Source organism: Amborella trichopoda, chromosome 9 (genome assembly GCF_054954075.1).
Source record: "Amborella trichopoda isolate Santa Cruz 75 chromosome 9, AtrichopodaSantaCruz75HAP2 v2.0, whole genome shotgun sequence".
Taxonomy (NCBI): Eukaryota; Viridiplantae; Streptophyta; class Magnoliopsida; order Amborellales; family Amborellaceae; genus Amborella; species Amborella trichopoda.
The window spans coordinates 43568553-43591691 of record NC_142344.1 but is presented as its reverse complement, the minus strand read 5'-3'; the positions used below and the strand labels follow the sequence as shown (position 1 = coordinate 43591691).

The following is a 23139-nucleotide window of genomic DNA, read 5'->3' as shown; positions in this document are numbered from 1 at the left end:
GTGTTGAATTCTCCTTCTTTGTCATATGCCTTTGCTTGTGTGCTCGATCGCTACTTCTCTTCTTTTTTTTTATCTAGGCCGGGGTAGTTCTTGCCCCAACTGATGGTGGGGGTAAGGAATGGCCTATGGGATGCTCGTTGTGCCCGCGGGGCAACTGCTGCCCACCCTTGTTCAATGTTCTGAAATGGGAATGCCCGTTCGTCGTAAGGGAAGTTTTCCCCAATGGTACTTATTTGTTAGTTAATGTTGAAGAAGACGATGCCATGCCCTCGATTAACGGGAGGTACTAGAAGAAGTACTATCCCTGAATAATAGTCCAAGTTATATGACCTAAAACTATAGCGCGCATCTTGACCGCATGACGTTAAACTACTTCGCACAATGGTCCAAGTTATATGACCTAAAACTATAGCGTGTATCCTGACTGTATGATGTTAAACTTCTTCGCACGAAGGTCCAAGTTATATGACCTAAAACTATAGCGCATATCCTGGCCGTACGACGTTAAACTGCTTTGCACAATGGTCCAAGTTATACGACCTAAAACTATAGCGCACGTTTTGGCCGTACGACGATAAACTGCTCCGTAGAAGCCCCGCTCTACGCGACTCTTTATGCCTAAAAAAAAAAAAAATGCGAGGTCCTGCAAAAATCAGCAATGACACATTCCCTAAGAGTTGGAATGAAAACCTACAAGGGCACTCCAATTTCCCTTTTGTTTGGCCATGGATAACAATAGGCCTCCTCACCACCAAAACAAGTTCACCCTTCATGAACATTCTTATTCTGGCTGATCGGTTGAAAAGCTCTTTACATGTGTTTCTTCTGAACCTCGTGGCTCTACTACGCTTGCTGTCTCTTTTCATTGAGTGCGTCCAGCTCTTGGCAGCGGAGAGCAGCCCATTCTTCGTCCGTCATCCTGTAGTGGAGGGCCACCCTGAGGGACGACAACAGGATTTCTAACGGCGCCACGGCCTTGCCCCCATACACTAGTGAGTAGGGAGTGGACTGCGTCGGATGCCGAGCCGTGATGCAGTATGCTCAGAGAACTTCAGGGAGCTTCTCGTGTCAATTTCTCTTGGTGGTGGAGACAGACTTCCTTGAGGCACCACATAGACTTTTGTTGAACGCTACCGTTAGCCCTCGAGTGATACATGGTCGAGTATTTCCATGTGAACTTGAATTTCTTGACTAGCTTGTTAATTTGGCCACTGCAAAATTGGGGGCCGTTGTCCAAAGTGATCCAGTCAGGGATGCCGAACCAATATATGATGTGGTGGCAGACGAAGTTAACCACCGCAACGTCAGGGACCTTTTTGAGAGGGAATGCTTCAGCACATTTGAAAAAATAGTCCGTCGCAACGAGTATAAACACATGCCCCGAAGAGGAGGGTAGTTCGATGGGACCCACAATGTTCATACCCCAATGAACGAAGGGCCAGGATGCCACCATCGGGTGGAGAGGCTCTGGTCGTTGGTGGATGAAACTCCTATGAATTTGGCAAACTAGGCAACTTTTTACGAATGCGATTGAATCGGCGCTCATAGTAGGCTAGTAATAGCCTATGAACATGATCCTATGAAAGATCTTAGGGCTCGATTGGTGCTTTCTGCACACCTCAGAGTGAACTTTTGTGAGGACGCGCTTCGCCTCGTCTTGCCTGATACATCTGAGTAGCATGTTGTTATAAGAAATTCAGAATAGGGCATCGTCTTGCATACATATCGCGTAGCTAACCTTTGGATCTTGTTCTGCTTAGTGGGATCTTCAAGCAGTCGGTTGTGTAGTTGATATGCCCTTATGGGGGCGCGCCAGTCGGTTATCTGTTCTACTTCTGCGCACACATGATCCAAAACTTCAAACTTCCTCTCCCCGCTTTCCTCCTCTTTGGCCATATGGGAGATTAGGGAGGCAGATGAGCTTCGCGTGTCATTGACGTCTGCTGCGACCAGAGCAGATAGCGTTGTCCAAGGAATTTCCCTCCTTGGACCTTTCTGTGAATTTGGCGCATCTCCACTCCACAACCCATATTGGTGTGGGTTCTTTTAAAGGTATTTGGATCGTTGCCCCTAGCATGGCAAGCACGTCCACTTTAGTGTTGAGCCTCCAGGGTACATGTTCCAGAGTCACTCCCTCGAGCTCAGTTATTAGCGACTTGGCGATGCTGAAGTACGGTTTGAGGCTCTCCCTCCTCACATCATATATTCCTTTGAGATATTTAATCACTAACCCAGAGTCACCATAAAGGCTCAAACATTGTGTTCCCAGGTGGGAGGTGAGTTCTAGGCCTTTGATGAGTGCTCGATATTCTGCCTCATTATGCGACCCTACTCCTGAAAGGGAGAAGGATAAAGGAACTAATCCCTCTTGGGGGTTGGAGAACACCACCCCCGCACCACCTTTTTCTGACTGAAAGGCCCCATCGAAGTGCATCTTCCATTCGAACAAGCTTTCGATTTTGAATACCTCTTTGTCCGACAGGTCATCGGTCGCAGGGCCGCCCACTGGCAGTGGATGAGCAGCCAGAAAATCTGTGAGGGCTTGACCTTTGACGGCCCTCTACAGTACATATGTAGTGTCAAACTCCATGAGGAGTAGCGACCATTTTGTGATATGGCCTGTCAGGCAGGGACGCGATAAGAGGAACTTTATAGGGTCCTCTCGAGAGATTAGTCGAACCCATTGTACGAGCAGGTAATGGCGCAGCTTTTGTACTGCGAAGATGATGGCCAAGTATGTTTTCTCTATCGGTGAGTAGTTCACATCTGCTCCTTGTATGATGTGGCTCAGCTAATATAGGGTCATGTCCTTCCCCTCATCGCTATTTTGGGTTAGTAGGGCCCCGAGCCACTCGTCCAGCGCAGCCACGTATAAAATGAAAGGCCTCCTTGGGATCAACATGGAGGGAAATGGGGGGTTGGCGGGGTAACTTTTAATATTATCAGAAGCCACTTGACACGCCTCATCCCATTCAAAGGGGATGTCCTTCTTCAAGAGATAGGAAAAGGGCTGACACCATCCTAACAACTTAGAGATGAACCTTCTTATGTAAGCCAACTAGCCCTCGAGAAACCTGAGTTCTTGAAGATATCTCTGCGGCAGCATCTCCTGGATGGCTTTGATCTCGACGGGCTCGATTTCCAAGCCTCTGTATCGAATGCTGAATCCTAGGAACCTCCCTAATTGCAGACCAAAGCCACACTTCAAGGGCTTCATTTTGAGCTGGTGGAGGCGAAGCCTCGCGAATACTCTTCTGAGATGTGCAATGTGACTTCCCCTGCTATTTGATTTGTCTACTAAGTCATCCACATAGCATTCGACTTCTTCGTGGAGCATGTCCTCAAAGACAGTACTCATGGCCCTTTGATCGGTGGCCCCTATGTTTTTGAGGCCGAAGGGCATCACCGTATAGTAAAAGAAAACTTTTGATGTCAAGAAGGCTATGGATTCCTTGTCCTTCGGGGCCATTCTCACTTGGTTGTAGCCAGCGTAGCCGTCCATGAAGGAGAACGCCTGACAATTGGTGGTGGAGTCAACCAGTAATTTGTAAAGGCGAGCGGAAAGTCATCCTTAGGGCAGGCCGCGTTCAAGCCTCGAAAGTCGATACAGACCCTGATCTGCCCATTTTTCTTTTTGATTAGGACTATGTTAGCCAGCCATTTCGGGTATTTGACTTCCTGAATGAAGCGAGCTATTCTGAGCCTGTCCACCTCCAAGGTTGCCCTGATTCCTCTTGGCTTTTGCTTGACGGCTTGCATAACTGGTCAATCCCAACCTGCGCACCGTTGTGCACGGATCAAGACTAGGCACATCCTGGTTGGCCCTTAAATATTCGGTCTATTCCTGTATTTCTTCAGGTGACATGGAAGCGGAGATGAAAGTGGGTCTTGGTTCAAGTGCATCACCCAAGTTTATTTCCTCCAAGTCGTCCGCGGTGGCCTGTCCACCGTCCTCCAGGACCTCCGATGCTTCGTCTATTTCTTCGTCACCAAGTGGCATTGTGTCCTCTGTGAAGGAGTGTGCTCCTGGTGTTTCAAGCATCAGTTCAGTGGGTGGCACCTCCCAGGTAACCTCTCCCGTTCCGGGACTCGGGGACCCTTGTTCGGCTTGACAGGTCAGGAGGCGCCGGGTGAACGTGTCATCAGGAGCAAGCTCTCAAAGGGATGACGGGGATTCTTGAAATACCGTCACAAGTAGGATCTCATCGGAAGGGAACGGTGGCAATAGTGGGCTTGGTCACCCCGAGTAACCAAGGCTCTCCCGTTGGCGGTGTTGAGACGACATGGCCTCAATTACAGCAAAGGGGGCCAACATCCCCTTATCGATATTAAGGCCTTGATTGCTAGTCGGCTCATAGTCCATCTTCTTTATGATCTGATGGGTCTTGGGCCTGTATAGGTCCCACCTAGGTGTGACCAATGCTTCTAGCAAGGGGTCGCTCCTCATGTCTGTCTAACTAAGCGTCTCGCAGGGTTTCGAGATGAACCTGGGTAATGGAGCGAGAGCGGGAGTGAGAAGGATGGTGCTCGAAGGGAATTTCTTCGAGTACCATGCGGTAGGTGGCGTGGAAGCAGTGAGCGGAGCGACGAATGTCTGTCCTTCTTTGCAGCCAGTAGTGTTCTTGGACTTGCATGTGTGTGTGCGATCCAGAGTGGTGTTCGGGCTTGCCCTTCGGCTACCCATAGGCGTGGTGGTCTTGTTAGGACCGACCAAGCAAGGAGGAACAGAGGCACGATGGACATGCCCGGGCGGATAGCCCTCTGGTTGCTTGTCAGCGTGGTTTGGACGGGGGCCCTCTCTAAGCTCGCAACCTCTCTATTCTCTCTTTACGCTATTAAAATGGGATACGAATGTCCCTCCTCCTTGGATGCCCTCCCGAGGGGATTGGATGTCCGCTAAAGGAAGCGTGAGGAAACTCAAGGGTTGAGACCCATGGATTTACTCACGTTCGTGGGCTTACAGGTGGACGTGGGATGTCGTGCGGATGAGGTCACGTGAGAAGGTGAGAGTGAGAGGGAGAAAAGGGGTGACTCGGCTTAGGAGAGAGGGAAGATGACCCGCGCGACCGAGGTGCCCATGGGATCGCGCAATCAACGCTATCTTCTCTCTCTCAAAGGTTTCTCTCTCCCTCTCTCCTCTCCGGAGGGGATTGGGCACTCACAAGAAAAAACAAGCTAATGAGGTGAGCGAAATCAATCCTTGACTCTTTCTAGCCTTTGAGAGTATTGAGGCTTGAAAGGAGAGATCGTTTTACAAATGGGTTAAGCTTTCTTATATAGAGGATTCACCAAACAGAGATTAATGCTCAAAATCCAAGCTTAATTACAATTTAAGAAATTAAATAGGTGCAAATGACCAAAAAGTCCTTGAGATCTTTTACACGAATGATGAAGACGTCCCTGCATGCAGGTTGCTCTACCATGGCAAGACCTTGGAAGCTTGTTCTGCAACTTGTGGCAATGGTTCAGCTATTTCAGCCGCATATCTTCAATGTTCTCTCGATTGTGAGCATTTTGATGCCTTTTAATCGTGTTGTGATAACCTTTTCCCTTGTGATGAAAGTCCAGCCAGATTTGTGAACTTTTTTTGCCAATAGTTCTTCGAGTTGCGCTGTTCTGGTTCCTGGCTCCGCTTGAAAGTAAGAGAGGAGGTTGTCGCAGTAAATTTGCATCAAGTTTGGATTGATTTGGTCTTGGTTCATGGTTTTTCCTAATTTGGGAGGTTACTGGAAAAATGGATTTCGACAACCGATAGGATTTACTTCTCTGGTGACCTGGGGAATTGCATTCATCGGACCTTGGATTGAATCCAAGAGTTGTACCAGTGTGTAGCTCTTCGCGAGGTGGTTACATTGAACTCGTCTTCGTGGTGATCCAAGGTTTGGATGTTGAGTTATGCTTCACGAAATCCAAGGCTTCTTCTCCTTGAACCCTGGTTCTTCCTCTAGTTCTGCGGACACCTTCCTCGGAGCACTGCGGTTCCCTGTTACGCCACAGTGTCTGCTGTAGGTCAAAATGACGGGGTTGGCATGATCAAAATGACGTAGGTCAAACTTTTGAGCATTCTTCAGTTTCAGAGGAAGGCGTCGTGGGCTGGCGAAGCTGCTGTCGGAAGTCGTTATCACAGTCCCCATTTCCGAGGACTGGTTTAGTGAAGCCACATTGCGCTAGTGTGAAACCCGCCATTTGTGAGGCTGCATGGGTGTAGACCCTTTCGAGGAGGTCCGATTGAGCCCAAATTTGACCATCAGGGTTTTTTCGACATTCTGAGTGCAACGACAGTGGCCTGGTACAGTTCTGCAGCTACCAGCATAAGGCTAAACCTTCTTTAATGCGATGACATTGCACCCAGGTCACGTGGCCCAAGGCTTTATTTTTCGGGACAACATTAGTCCGCGAGTGTCTGATGTACCTGCAAGGCCATGTTGTCACTGGCTTTCCCATTATTCGCATGGGCGATGGAAGTACGTCAAAAATGACATACAACAGGGCTGGCAATGCCTGGGGCAGTTTTGAGCCAAAGAGGTCAATGGTAGCGATAAATCTGCCACTGGGGTCGTTCGCCTCTAATTGACACCATCGTCAAAGCTTGACCTGAAGGAGGCCAGTGGCAGTGTTGACAACACCATTAGGGTCGTTGGTTTCTGACCACTCCACTGCCCAAGTCATGTCGCCAACAACCCTAACGGTTGTGTGCACGCAAATAGTGATCATGACATCAACTATGCCGATCCAAATCATGTATGCAAATGAAAGAAAGCTTGATATGGGGGGCTCCACAGGCATGGTTCGAGAAATTCAGCAAAGCTCTTGAAGATGAAGGTTTTTCAAGAAGTACATCTACCATCGTTGATTGATTGACGGCCTAGATATAACCCCAAAGCTCTCAATGGTGATTTGAGATGCCAAATGTGTTCAAATTAGGGTTGGACCCCTCTTTTGAAAGAGAGAACTTGGCTACATAGACCAGATTGAGAACAGCTACGCCAGACACTGTCAGGACCAACCCAGATCCTGACCAACCAGTATCTAAAACTAAGCCTATCTGATCCCCATATACCCATGGACGCTCCAAAAAATGTGATGCTTATATTGATTGAAATATTTAAATAAACATTAGACTCCAAACAATGATCATTGGACATCACACTCGGGGCCAAATTCACTCGTGCATTCCATAGCATAGAAACATAGGTTTTTATATTATATACTGGGAATGAAACAATTTCAGAGGATTAATCCTCTGTTACAATTTACATTAGTCTAAACCTAAACCGAATACCCTTGATTCGAGTCTAAAAACTGATACATTCATTTTTAAGAAAGAAAATATATAGCCATATGAAAGAAAGGAATAATATCAATGGGCATATCAGCCTGTATACCTGAGTTTAAATGTAAGATACTATTCCTTAGGTCTGCTCCTTCTTTGGGAATAGGCTTCAAATGGATCAAAGTGAAATAGAACCAACTTCTCTCTCTATTTGCCAGTCACGTTTCAAAGAACAATCATATATGGGGGATTGTTTCTTTAATGTTTTGTATCCTGCAGTCTCTCTCTCTCTCTCTCTCTCTCTCTCTCTCTCTCTCTCTCTTGTACACTCAACACCAAATGGCAGAATAAAGATCTCTTGTCACTCAACACCAAATGGCAGAGTAAAGATTAAAATTGGAGTGAACTCGACCCCTCTTTGATCATAAGATGGGTTTATATAGACTTGGCAACTTGATAATCATCAATCATCAATCATCAACTGAAAAATACAAAATTATAATATCCAATCTTCATCGTTCATCTTCAAATGATGATCATATTAATCTTGCGAAGTGATAAATATGAAATCATGATCTTTATCTTCCCACGTTGCTCTTCATTTTGATAATTACAAGACTTAGTTGATAATCATATGTATCAGCCCACACACGCAGGTGTCTTCTAGTGTTTATCTCATATTCAGTCAATGCTCATCTTCAATTTGAATTCACAAATCCCATATCCAGCAAAGTTATCACATGAGAAAATTCAGGGATTCTATTATCTTGTATCACTTGTCAGTTAAGAATCTGCAGCACAGTTTGACACATATTTGTGTTCCTTTAACTGTTTTTTATGGTAAATATTTCGAGCATGAAATTTGAAGAGAAGAAATATGACTCAAAGACGAACACTATGGTTCAAATCTCGCTCAAAATGGATCACAGATGAGATATATCTCATATGTTCAAGTTACTGTGTTTCTCTTGGAACCTGCGTCAGCAAAACTGGTATATTAGGGATGCAACCGCTTCCATCACATGAATCAAACAATGCCACACATTTAAGGATGATAGCGAACTGAGCCAGAAATCCAATGATTATGGTCCCATGAGAAAAAACCTCACATCAAGTGAGAAATCTTAATTTTACTGATTGGGTGTCAACCTGACTATATCATATGAAGTATAAAGGTTTTAAGGCTTTAACTGCCGAGTTATACGGATGTCGGGTTAAACCACCTCCAAATGATATGATACTTCAAGGTGAGGGATATCATGCCTCAAATATGATTCCTTGAGAATCTCATCTCAAACTCAAAATATATAGTTTTGGGGTGTCGGTGAAGGCATATCTTAACTGACGGCAAATACAGACATCGGGTTAAGCCAATTCCAAATATTGTCCAATTTGTATAATTATTAGACACAGAGGCATATTGAGGCCTCATGGCATATCTATATCTTTAAGGATTTTACCTTACTATGACATCACATGGCAAGGTATCCTTATTCCCGTCATTTAAACCTTATCTTCTTAACTGTCCATGGATTAAAATAGACATATCATATCTCATCCAAAACTCCTCCAATATCTAGTGGAGAAGCCTGTATGGCTATGGGAATATATGTGTCCCAGAGTTTTGTCTCAAATTGTAATGCCTTTATAGTCTCTTACATAGACATTAAGTCATAATGAACATGTGTAATTGATGATAGATTCAGGAAAATATATATTAAATTGCATCAAGTTTCTCTACAAATCACATGGAAAGTCACATAAGAGCCTTAGGAGTATATATATCCTAGAACCTATCACGCAATGAGAATGTTTTACTATTTGCTATCATCAACCGTAAGTCAAAAGATGAACATCTTGACTAATTGGTAATTAATATCATATCATTATCACCCGTTAGTCAGCATATAGGGGCTGATTGACAAGTCAAGATTCTGAAGGCATATAGTGGCCTTCATATGATGAATCCTGGATATATATATATATATATATATATATATATGGAAAAATCTAGGGTTAGCCCACTAGCTCAAATGAACATATGAGCCCAACGGCTCAGATTGAATCTGGACCGATCTAATGATCACGAATGTCCGGTAGTGATTGAATTTTATTTTATTTTTAAAAATCTAAATCACTTGAAGTTTTAGGTATGTGTTCTTCTCATCAAGGCGCACCTAATAAAAATATTAAAAAAAACTATTCATGAAAATAAAATGATCAAAATACCCCCGAAACTTTTTAGGGGTATTTTGGTCAATTTATTTAATGTAAAATGTTTTTTTCATATTTTAAAATTCACCTATTTTTGATGAACGCACACCTAAAATTTCAAGTAACTTGGATTCGTAGAAAAAAAAATTCAAACACTACCGGACATCTGTGATTGTTAGATAGGCCCAGATTCAATCTAGGCCATTGGGCTCATATGTTCATATGAACTAGTGGGCTAACCCCAGATTTTTCCCATATATATATATATATATATATATATATATATATATACATATCATATCTTCATGTCTTCATATCAGGGGCATATCTCAATGGGTATCATAAAGAACCATACTCGTATCTTATCGATCGTATGTCAAGACAGCTATCCAGCATGCGTCAAAAGACTTCGCCTTATCATGTTATCTTTATGCAGCATCAGCTAGTATCCAAGTTCATATCTGTAGAGGCTAAGATTATCCGGCTCACATAAATCTTCTATCCATTGTTTGTTAAGACTCTATCCAACATTCATCAGAGATTTGCACTTTTATATTGGTATCTTTATCAAGCGTCGGTTAAAATATACTTAGTCTCCTATGACAACTAGGGGCATAATCAACCAAGACATATTTTTAAGGTCTTAAGCTTATCAAGCTTATCCACCACTGAGGCATTTATCCAACATTTTTCAAACCCCATGTCTTATGGCCACGTCAATATTTATCGAGTGTTCATCAAAATGTATTTAGTCTTGTATGTAACTAAAAATGCACCCAACAACTTGAACTTTGATCCATCGTATTGAACTTAGGTCTAGGTTCCCTTAAACCCCTAACTGTATTCAATTTCAATCGTCTCGCCTGGAGGACTCCCAAAGAATTGGAGGAAGTTTACACATCTATACTGCTTCGGAACCGGCACTAATTTCCGGTGTCGAGCTTGGGGACCCGGCCTCAGGTACATTCCCATTTTCTCTTTTGTTTATTAATTTCCCGTTATTTTAGAAACTCTTTCCAAATCTCCTCCCCCCTTTTAGCCCCATTTCAAAACTTCCATATGAGCTTCCAGGTTTGTTGTCTTAGAAGCGAACACTGTTCACGATCCGAGCTAGGGCAGTCTTGTGTCCAGTCTCTCCTCGGTATCGTTATATAACTGGACCCATTATCTATCGAATCTCTTTATGAAGAGTTTAGACCAAAAAACCAGGCGAGGACTGCTGTCTCTGCCAAAATTTTCGAGTATAAACAAGTTGTACTGATCTGCGAAGGTCTTCCATGTGTCTATCGAATTGTTGATCCAATTACTTAAATATTTGATCAAATCGATCCAAACGCTCCATTTGGTGCATGAATATTTGATCTTAAGGCTGGCTCTGATACTTACTGATACAAGGAAAAATAATAAACTAGAAAGAAAAAAAGGTTTGAGATATTATACCCTCTTTCTGGGTCTGCAAGGGAGTTCACCCCAAGATCTTTTAACAAGATCAAACTCTTTCTTTATTCTCCAATCAACTCTACAAAGAACGGACATTTTCCCTTTAAGTACAAACCAAAATGAATAATAAATAAAAATAAAACAAAAATAGAAAACTAAAATCCCTACCCATATCCAATATTTTCTTAAAAAACCTAAACTTTCACTTTTACCCCTTAAATTTCTACAACTAAAAAAGACAGGAATAGCAGGGAGAGGATTTGTGAAGATACCCATCTTTTGATTAGGTTCTTCGACAAGTTGATTTCAAGGTGCGACAATGATGTCCCCCCTAATGATTAACCCTTGAATCACATGTTTCAAATACAAGCAGTTTGAAGTATTATGAGCATGGTTTTGATGCCATTTACACCACTTGCTCTTATCTATGATTTAAAATGGTTGTTCAGATGATGCCAGGAGATAAACAATATTTCTAGCTATGAGTAATTCCAGCACTTTTTCTAATAAGTCTTTGGGAGGGGTGAAATTATCCTCTCTCCTTTGGTTATTATTTTGAGTGTTGGCTCTAGGCTGACCCCTTCGGTTTTGATTCCGATTGTTATGCTGAGTGGCTGAACCTTGTGCCGGTCCATTAACGACAACCTCATTAACTTTACCGGAAGCATTCCTCATGTTACTATTTTTGTCCCTATCTTGGGGAGTGGTTATCGATTTATTGTTGAGCCTGGTGTTGAGGGGTGTCCCTCTAACCCTTTTATGTTGTGTCACTCGCTCAATCATGGAGTCGAAAGAGTGAGGGATAAGACCTTGGTTGAAGAAGGTTCTGTATTCGTGAGCGACGTTCTCTAAGGCCATGAAGATTTTGGCTAGGTTCGTAAGTGGACATTCTATGACCCGCATCACTGCCTCGTGGAATCGACCGATGAAATCCTCAAGGGTTTCTCATGGGTTTTGTTTTGTTGCATTGAGCTCGCCCAGGGAGAGAGATCTTGGTGTCGACCCACGGTAGTGAGAGACGAATAGGTTCAACATTTCATCTAGAGCGATGTGTGGTTGAGTAGACAGTGTTCTTCGAAGCCAGTTCAAAGCCTCACCGATCAATATTTGAGAAAATATGGCCTTCAATTGGTTAGGCCTGACTCGCAAAGCTCGAACGGAGAGGAGGTACACATTGACGTGAGTATCTAGATCGCTCTTCCCCTTGAACTTGTTTCTAAATTCTGGGATGAAAAATCCCAGGGGAAGGTCTTCTATGGGTCCAAGGGTCTTATGAACATAGGCGTTTAGGGGTAGAATTTCATGCATGCCCATTTTTGCAAGCATATCCTGCATTACTTTTATGGTGCTTTCGTGTTGGACATTTGGCATGATAGTAGGCCCAACGGTTGATGAGTTCTCAAGCATAGACTGACAAGTCGAGACTTGGGGTAGGCCTGCATGGGCCTGAGATTGATGAAATGCAATCACCGGGGCGGTTTGATACTTTTGTTCCTGAGGGGCACACTGACCAATAGGTGTTGCCACTGGTTGCGGAAATTGCACAGTTTGTTGGACCAGATGAACTAGAGGGACCGTTTGAAGAATTGGCTGACTTGATTATGCTAGGGATTGACCTATACCACAAAATTGGTTTGGGATCGACCCATAAGCTGGGGCATGAACGGTGTAACCTAGGTCAACTAGACTTTTAAGGGTAGCTTAGACACTCATCTTGCCTAAGGGTTGGTCTAGATTGACACCTCTGCTTTGTATAGTGTTCAGGTCATCACGAGCTGTACTATGGTGGCTCGAGGCTAGGTTAGATCCCTTAGACCTAAGTGGGTCTTGGTTTTGAGATCATTGTGCCTCGGGCTTATCTCGGTTCGACTCGTGGGTATTGGCATTTGATATTGCATGAACTTCTTCCCTCACTCGACTTTTACTTTGGTTGTCTACTTTGGTTGTCTACTTTGGTTGTCTAAAAACCCTGTAGGACGACGCTTGGTCGAACCCTTTGACTATTCATAGTTTTTCGGGCAGAGCTGACTTTTCAGACATCACAGATTTCAAGATTAGGAGTGGACCCCTGAGACTCTACCTCTACTTGAAGAACTGGGCATTGGATAATGGATTGATCTGAGTTTTGTGGAAAATCCCAAGGGATCGCGGCATACAGGCTCCTATGTTTGGGCAGGTTAGGCTTAGAGTTGCCTGTGGAGCAATCATCATAGTCGCCTTGAGTGATTGACATGGTGATTGCTTTTGGTGGGGTTCTAGAATCTGGAATTAGGTATGATATAGACTCGACGACTTAGGGCAAACCTAGCCTGACTCTAGGACCAAAACCTTAACTGAGACCTAGGCTAAGACTAGAGTGGAATCTTGACTTGCTAGACTCAATGGGTTTTGGTTTAGACCCTAAACTAGGGTAAGCCCAATCTAGCTCTAGAGGCAACTCTAAGCTTAGACTTATGCTAGAACCTAGACTGAGATCTAAACTAAATGAGTATGAGTATCGGCTCGGACCAAGAGTGGGTCGACTTTCGGACCTGGATGTGAGCCGGATTTAGACCTGGACTAAGCTGGGTGCAAGCCTGGGCTTGAACCAAGAGGGTTTTATAGATCAGACCGGGTGTGGACCGGAACTGGATCAAGGTTGGTTCAGGCACAATCCCCTGGCTCGGACCAAAAGGGGACCTAGGTTTGGAACTGGGTGTGAACCTGGTTCGGATTTAGGCTAGGCTGGGTATAAGCCTGAACTTGGACCCAGAGAGTTTTGATGATCAGACTAGGTATGGACCCGGACTGGATCAAAGATGAACTAGGAACGAGCCTTCCGCTTGGATCAAGATGGGCCCTAAGTTCGAACCAATGCGAAACCTGGTTCAGACCTCGGTTAAGCTGGGTACAATCCTGGGCTTTGACCTAGAGGGTTCAGCTCAGACCAAAAGCGGGTCCGGACTGAGATCTAAGATTAACCAACATAAATAAGCAAGCACAACACACGAAAACTTTTGACCTAGATTATAGGTAGGTTTGGCTTGAGAGTGGGTTCTTAGGTATTGAATCCCCACATAGGTCCTGGCCTCCTGTTATAGGATTTTCACCAAGTCCTACAATATGTGGAGTTGCTTTGAGGCAAAGGATTACGGAGGGGCCCTCACAATTAAAGTTACTCGAATCTCAACCGCCTCGAGTCTCAAAGCTAGGTTCCCCTCACACCGTTAACACGAATTTTGGGGGTTTTCGAAATATTTTTTTGTTGGTTTGCCGGGCATTCCCGGTCCGGTGAGTGCTGGAGTATGTAAAGAAGCATACAATCAAAAATAATTGTCAAGCACACAATGCAATGAAGAAATAAAGCGAGCACTCGGCACTAGTCGTGCCTAAAGATGCGCGCTTCGAGGTGAAGCTCGCTTGAAACATAGTATAGATGGAGGGGTAAGCAACCCCTAAGAAGGTACAGTCAAAATAGTGAGACCAGGCACAGTCCATGCTAGGTCAAGCGTAGCCCGAGTCGAGGGGGACTCGAATGGGACACGGTTCAAGGACGGTGCAAGCAACCCTCAATGTATTTTTTTTATTTTTAATTTTTATTTCTAACTTTGATGAAACACAGTTAAACTAAGCATGGTGAAAGCAGGGAAAACATGATTTCAATCCAAATTAAAAACTAAAATAAAATAAAAAAGCTAGAAACAGAAACGTTTCGCTCACATAAAAAAGTAATTTTTTTTTAATTTACTTTTAATTTTTTTAACTTTGATGAAATAAGGTTACAATAAACTTGCAGAACCAAGGAAAATAATATTTCTGATGAAATAAATTAAAATAAGGTAAAACAGAAAAGTACAGATAGAACAGACCTGTATTAAGAAAAATATTTTTTTTGGTATTTCTAAAAATTTAATTTTGATCAAAAATGTTTTGAGCAGTGACAAGAGAGTCCCTGGAACAGGACTACAAAGTCTCATAAATTTCTGAGACTTCTAGATTTAGGCGACATGGGGTCGCCCGGGTGACACTACTAGTGTTGCCCAGGATAGATAGGGTTTCGCTGCATCAAAACCCTGGGTCTTGGTCACAGCCCATTTTTGGGACTTTTTTGTGACTGAAAACAGTAAATACAATGAATAAAACTCGTGTTTTGGAGATCCGATCAAGCTTGAATGGCCCCACTGTGGGTGCCAAATTGTTTATGATGAAAATCGAACAGATCTTCCGAAGAAGATCTCTTAGAATTTGATACCTTAAACTAATAAAATAATGTGGTAGGAAAGGGGGACAAATCGAATTCAGATATGAGGCCAGATCTGCCTAGAAATGAGTAGATCCGCTCTCAGATCTGTGGCAAAGCCAGCATGATCCAAAACATTAAAACACGAGTTCAAAGCAACAAAATGACCAAAATAAATCAAAACAGTAAGAAGAAGAAGAAATAAAGGGTAAGAGAACAATACCAAACCGGGCCGGATTGCCCGGGACCCCCGAGCCTTTGAGGGCTTGCTCGTATCAGAATCGGCGTCCTCTTTGACTCATAATTTAACCAAAAGATCTCTAATTGAAAAGGGTTGTTATGCCCTAGAGGTAGTTTTGAAATAGGGTTCCCTAGGTCCAGGTAAAGGTTTCTCAGGGTTAGGGTTAGGGTTTTCAAATTAGGGTTTTATAAGCTCGCTAACAATTTTCTCTCTCTTTTTCTCTTCACAAAAAGGCAAGAAATCAACACGCGAAATAAAGTTCTAATTTGGGCCTGAATCACCCAGTCTAGGCTGGGCGACACATCTGGTGTCGCCCAAACCGAAGTTAGTCCAACTAAACATTTCCACTTTAGGTGTGCTCTTTAGCTTCTTGTGAAGCTCTCAGAGAAAATTTGGGTCAAAAAGGATTTTTCTACTATTTTTAATGATTTATTTGGTAAAACAGGGCGATTGCAAGACTCTAGGTAAAAAGAGGGTATCAGCAGGGTTCTGGGTAAGCAAAATGGTTCTAGGTCACAGGGTAGGCTGTGTGGGCTATAGATTTGGGTTTACTAGGATAATGTAGTCCTAAGGGTTCAGGAAATCACATAATTTGTCAGATTTAAAATGGGGTGTCTACAACCATATCTAGAATTAAAATTGAACTTTGTTGTTTTTTTTTTTATTGACTATTGAGATGAAGTAAGTATGTGTGCAAAATTTTGGATCACCCAAAACCACAAACATGGTTTTCTAGAAGTTTGGTTGCATTATACTATGATATAACGGTATAAACCATCAAGTGGTGCAGCCTAACGAAACCCTATATCTAAACAATCAAATTAGAGGCTACCTTCAAATAGTATCGGAAAATGTGGTTTCATTATTGGAAATCTTTGTGATAGCCATAAAATATATTTTCGTATTTATTTATAAAATTTAAAGCTTCAAAAATAGTGTAGATCGATAGATTTATGAAAACTTGAAAATCTTGAAAATTGACGGCCTAAAATTGTGTTACAAAATACCCCATTTCCAAAACTTGAAATCCATTTTTTTTACATGTCCATTCATCTTGATGTCGAGATGATCAATTTGAAGATATTTGAGCATCAAAACAACCACTTTTAGTGAAAATTTTGATGTAAGCTCAAATTTGATTGTTTAGAGCCTCGGCTTTATATAAACTTTTCCCATATATATATATATATATATATATATATATATATATATATATATATATATATTAAGAAAAGGAACAATCTCCATAGTAAGATAAAACAAACAACAACGATCAACCTCACAAGAAACCTCTTTAGGGCCAGTGAGCTTTGAGGGCAGCAAGAAGCTTATCACGGGGTGGAAAAGAGTCCTTCACCACTTTAGCATTTGTAAATTCTTCAATCTACGAACTTTGACCAGGCAAATTTTCAGGGTAAAAAACTTTATACCTGTTGCTTCCCCTAACACAGGTAGCCAAAAGGCAATTCTGCATACAACAATGTCCAAAAACCCAATTGTTTTTCCACTAAAAAAACTTCCCTGTGAGTCCTCCTTCTAGGATTTGAGGCCCTCTTGTACGTCTTTGATGGCCTTCTCATCCCCCTGTGAGCGAAAAGCAGTCCTGGCTACCGGTCCCAACTGTATATGAGGCAAAGCACAAAACTTGTCATGTCTAGTTTTTGCGCAATTGAAGTGGAAGTACACCTAGAGCATGTGCATTACTTGGGGAATACACTACACTGTTGGGTGAATGTGGCAATTAAAGGCCTTATGAGTGCTTGTAAAATGAAATGATATCATGGAACATGAACTTGGTGAGAGAGTGGTCCCTCGTGGACCATACTAAGCAAATGATGTTTGTTGATATCGAACTGAGCTTGACGCGCTAGAGCAATTGGTTGGAAAAAACCTATGTTACCTGGGTATAAAAAACTATCCAACAAGGGTTCTAATAGGTCATCCCTTGATGAAGTCAGAATAAGCCTAGATGAGTAAGCCAAGAGATTGTGTTACTCTTGTGTGTGATGGTGGTCATCAAAGATGGAGGGTCAAAGCCTCATCCACGAATCATCACACGACATGTGTAATGATAGCTGTTTCAGAAAAGCGAACCACATTTTATGGTGAAGTTTATGCATGTACATGAGATACCCCAATGCACTATATGAGCTGCGGTCGCATTAGGTCTAGGTGCCTTGGTGCTTCTCTAGGGGAAAACCTAACTGGGATTACGAGCCCTCATTGCATGTTGGTGGGGCTCATGAAGTACCACCTAGGGTGGCACACCCCACCCTAATGAAACTTTCCTTGTGTTAGTTCAAGCGTTGGCTTGAAGAGAAAGCTTTGAAGTGTTTTGGAAAGATTTTTTCTTGAGGAAATTTTCAAAAGATTTTTGAAAAGCATGAAAAGGCTTGTGCATAATTTTGGTAAGTACTATATTAAGAATACAATTATTCTATTTAATTTCTATTGATGAAAAAATTGTTTAGGAATGGGGGAAAAAGGTTCTAGTACCTTCCATAATGTTGATGGCCCATCCATGGAATGGAGGGCCCATCTACACGTTAACTCTCTATATCTCTCTCTTAAGAAAAGTTTCTCTATTTTCTCTCTCATGAAAGCCCAAAGGGGGCATGCCTCACACCCTCATCTTTGAGATCTTTCTCTCTTCCACATTGTGAAAGAATCTAAAGAGTTTAGGCTTTGAGAGTTGTCATCACTCTCATGGTGTCTCTCATGATCTCTCATCTCTCATTGGGGTTTTAGACTATAGGGTTGTGGTAGAAAAGATGAATATTTCTCTCAAACTAGGTTGCTAAGGGGATTCACCTAAGGGTTTCAGATTTGTGATAAAGGAGTTCATAGTTCCATTAGAGGGTTTGGTCTAAACTTGCTTTTCTGGTTGAGATTGAAGGCTTGATCCCGCGCCATCGGATAGTGGTGAATCGAAGTGGCGTGTAATAAGCTTGGATGAGGTAATCTCCGGTACTCTCCTTTTGTTTCTTGTCATATTTAATTATATTATCTTTATATTCCCAAGCACAAGAATTGTCGATATTTTATTTGTTTAAAGAAAATTGGTTTAGTGGCATCAAGGTTTTTAAGACCTTGGATTTGGTAGTTTTATTTTATTTGAAGTAAGAGTTATTGTAATAAGACTAAGTAATCTTTTGCCGAAAGAAAACAAAAATAAAAGAAAACGGGCTAAAAGAGAAAAAATAAAATAAAAAAATTCCACGATAAGATCACATTAGTCTTTCTTTCATTGGTATTAGAGCTATTTATACTTAATGCCATTAGTTGTCTTTTTTTTTTATTGAGTCTAGATCAAGCTTGGGAATGAGATATAAGAAAGCTAATGACCTTCGTGATCAAATTAATACACCTTCGGTTAATAATTAATGGAAGCTTTTTGATTCGTTGTCCGGAGAGCTCTTTGATTTATACTTAATGCCATTAGTTGTCCTTTTTTTTATTGAGTACAGGGAATTTGGTTTTTGCTGCCCCCATTGTGAAGCGTTTGGATTTGTTGTCCGAAAAGCCCTTTGATTTATGGCTGCCCCTTCTTCGGAGTTGAGTTTCTTTTGGTATGTTGCCTTAGAATCAGGTATGGACATTGCGACATCTCCTCCATAATGCAATCATCTTACCCCTTCTCCAAGTGGGAGGGAGATTAATTTCTCAGTTATCCTCTGGTCCCCTTCCACCACTAAGTTTGTGTCCAACACCTCTTCAACTACAGCTTACGAATTTTGTTCAACACCTCTTCAACTACAACTCTCAGGGAAAGTAGTACATAAGGGAGCACGTACGCCACTTGGGAACATTTTATTTGTTTATTTTAATATTAGTCGGTAATAGCAAGCGCGTATACTCCAACTTCAAAATTAGAGGAAAATTTTAATAATTCCAATGAAAAATAATAAATTGTATTTAACTTTCTTACAATGTATACTCATTCTCATTCAATACTATTCCCAAAACATGTTGGTCTCTCACTTTGTTTTTCATGAAATTTTTATTTAAACTGTTACCCAATTTTTAACTTTATCTTTTAAATTCCTACTATTTTCTAAATTGGAATAAAGTTCCATTATTAGGTTTCGAGATAGGTATCTATCGTAATGAGAGTTCTTTTGTATTTATTTTGATGGAGCTTTATGTTGATACTTGATGGGAATTTCAAATTTAAATTAAAGATTGAGCGTCTTTAATATCTTAACTTAATTGATAACTTTTTTCTCTTAAATAAGATTTGGAGCCAAATATCCTATCTAATGGGGAGTCAAATTTAAACCCATGATACACTTTATGGAAAGCTTCGCAACTAACACCTTAAAAAAAAAACTAATTCCTAAAAAAATGGTAGGGGTCTGTCAGCCCCATTGAATTATACAGAAATAAAAATAAAAATAAATAAATAAATAAATAAATAATAAAAAGAAAGAAAGAAGAAGGAGGAGGAAAAAAAGCTTCTGGAAAGCTTTTAGAATGAGATTCAACGAGAAGGATTGAACTCCCCCCCCTCCCCCATCCCCAAAAAAAAAAAAGATTTCATGCTCCCGAGGGAGCAGTCCATCCATTTATTCTCTTGGTCAAAACCTAATCTAGGCGTCTTTTTAGGATCTTTAAGTCTTGGGGATGTAACAATTTTAATCCCATATACAATACTCATTAAAAAATATTTCCAAATTGCATTCTCCAAGTAAGTTTAAGAAAGTTGAGATCCAAGTGTTACAAAATATAAAATTCACCGTTTGATTATAATATATGACTAGTTCCCGGATAAAACAAATCTTCCCAAATTGGTCTTTTGGGAGAGGGAATAAGTGTACAATATGCTCCCGAGGGAGTACTGTATACATGTTGAAGATTCAATGAGTTTGGAAGACAAAAAAGTGTACTGGAAGGGAATTTAAATCTCACAACCCACTTATTCGCCCTTTGTAACGAAGACGATAAAATGTATTCTTCTTAAATTAATATTAAAATCTAATGTATCTAGGTGATACGATCCACGATCCTGTTTATTTATTTAGATAAGGAAGAAGTTGATTAGGTTAAAGTTTTGAACAGCTGATTTTTATTTATAAATAGTGTCAAATTAGTGTACAAGCGTTGAAAATGTGTCACTGGGATCTTAAGCGGACCAGGACTTTTAGAGGGCAAATGCTATGCTCCCATTGGAGCCTACTGTGCTCTTACTCCTTCGGTCAAATGACTAACTTGGGAAGTTTTGTTTTCTTTTTTTTTTTTTTCAATCTCAAATTTTGGGAACCACCTAAAAATCAATAGATGATTATGTCCAGAAGAGATATTTGAATTTTGATCTTTCTTTGACGTTTATCTAAGGCAAAGTACTTCTCTTTCTGGTAGAATTGGGATTATAGCATAGCCTATGAATAATGGAAAACGTTTATATAGAGCCGAGGCTCTAAACCATCAAATTAAAGCCCGCCTCAAAAATTTCACTAGAAGAGGTTATTTTGATACCTAAATATTCTTAAATTGATCATCTCGATATAAAAATGCATGACCAAGAGAAAAACACGAATTTCAAATTTGAAAATAGTGCATCTTGAAACACATTTTTGGACCGTCAATTTTAAAGATTTTCACGTTTTCATAGATATGCTTTATCTATACTATTTTTTGAGCTTTAAATTTTATAATTAAAGATGAAAATATATTATAAAACCATCACAAATATTTCCAGTATTAAAACCACTGTTCTCAACACTATTTGAAAGGTGCCCTTTGCTTTGATTGTTTAGTACCTCAGCTCTATACAAACTGCACCCATGAATAATAAGCTCCTGTGGGAGCATAATTTCCATTCACCCCTTCGGATAAATCTCTACTTGGGAGTATTTTTAACACTCCAAATTTTGGGAATATAATTTCGTCAACCTATTGATCAACCTCAAAATATAAAGATTGAGAAATCATATCTGCCTGAAAAAGTTTACATCTTGATACTAAACTGACACTGTCCAAATTCTGAAGGTCAAATCTTAGTATATATGACATAAAAATGAACACTTTTTTTGTTGCAAATACTCATCATCTAAAGTAGATGCAAACTTTCAAACTGAATAAAAACCTGGTGTGGCCCTTTTGCAAGAGTAAGGTAGAGGGTGTTCCCCAATTAGTGTACGTGCTCTCTGATGTACTTTCCCTTCAAAGTTTCAAAAACCAGGCATGACGAATTTCGTGCTTTCCCTCATGCACACTAGGTAGCAGCAGTCGTTATGGCTTACCGTACTCAGGGGGACGAAAAAGAGAAGGCCATCAAGGATGCACAAGAGAGCCTTAAAATCTTAGACGAAGCACTCAAAGGGAAGTTCTTTAATGGCGAAACAATTGGCCTTTTGGACATCGTTGCATGTGGATTTTCTTTTTGGCTGCCTGTGGTAGGGGAAGCAGCTGGTATAAATGTTTTTGATCCTGAAATGTTTCCTCATCTAAGTTCGTGGACTGAAGAATTTACAAAGGTTGAAGTGGTGAAGGAGGTTTTTCCACCCTGTGATAAGCTTCTTGCTGTCTTCAAAGCTTATCACGACCAAATCCTTGGCCATAAGGATTCTTCTACTTAGGGAGATTGTTGTTGTTTGCATAAGGAGATTGGATATTTTTATGTTTACTTTTTATTTTTTATATAGCTACTTAAGAAGATAGGGTTTTATCTAGTTAAGGACATTGGGTGCTTTGTTTTACAAGAATGTGGAGGCACAGTCTTTACAATGGGTTTAGCCAAACCCATGCTTTTTTTACCTATAGTTTTAGGGTGGACTCTTGCCCTTAATAGAAAGATGCTTAGGTGTTTCAGTAGTGTGAATGCTTTTCTAGTGGAACTTCTTGAAGTACATGCTTGTGTTACAAAGGCCGAGTTGTTTTTTGGCATAATGTGTGTCGACTGGATGCCTACAGTCAGCTGCCAATAAATTACGATAAATAAGCCCAAGGCTGGCAATGGGCCCGGCTGGGACTGGGCCAGTGTTGGCCCAAGCTAACCCAAGCCCATCGCCCTTGACCTTGCTGAAGGGGCACTAGCCGAAGCCCTGAACTTGATCCTATCCGCGTCGGTCCGGTTACACCGGGTCTTCACCTCTCCGGGTCGGGTCGGTGGCACATGCCCAGGCCCAAGCCCAGTTCCAAGCTTTAACCTTGCCCCGATCATTATGCGTGACCAAGGCCCGGCCCTAGAATATATTTCATGACCAAGCCTGTCCATGCGGTCTGGCCATTGCCAAACTAGATTGACACTCAAAGACCATAGGGGGCAGCTAGGAAAGAAAATGACCACATGAGACATATCAAGGGAAACGAATCTGGTAAATATTCATTGTCATGGGGGTGAGGTTTGTATAAGGTGCCTAGCTTGTAATGTATAAGTATGGTGCACCTCTAAATTTTGTTGGAAGATATGGTGCACCTCTAAATTTTGTTGGAAGTTGCAGTTTTGGTTTAGAAAACCTTAAGATGGCGTGAAAATCTCTGTTCAACTACAATTATGAATTTAAGATTTCAAAAACAATGCAAATCGAGAAAATCCGTGAACATTTGAAAATCTTGAAAATAGATTGTCTATAGAACTTGTTACAAGATGCATTATTTCTAGGATTGGAAATTTTATTTTTTTGTTTTTTCTTTATATCCATGTATCTTGAGGTTTAGATGATTAATTGGACGGTTTCCAACTTCCTAAATACTCTTTGCCAAATGATATTCTACTCTTACAAGAGTAAAATACACATTTACTCCCTCGGG

General features: G+C 41.3%; 1 protein-coding gene across 1 annotated transcript in view; it reads left to right on the top strand.

Moving 5' to 3' along the window:
• The window catches only part of LOC18439002 (putative glutathione S-transferase), a 75487-nt gene extending 53522 nt beyond the window's left edge, over window positions 1-21965 (top strand). The window contains 1 exon segment of the mRNA XM_006849176.2: window positions 21610-21965. Coding sequence (XP_006849239.2) covers window positions 21610-21965 — 356 coding nt within the window.
• The last annotated feature ends 1174 nt before the right edge of the window (window positions 21966-23139 follow it).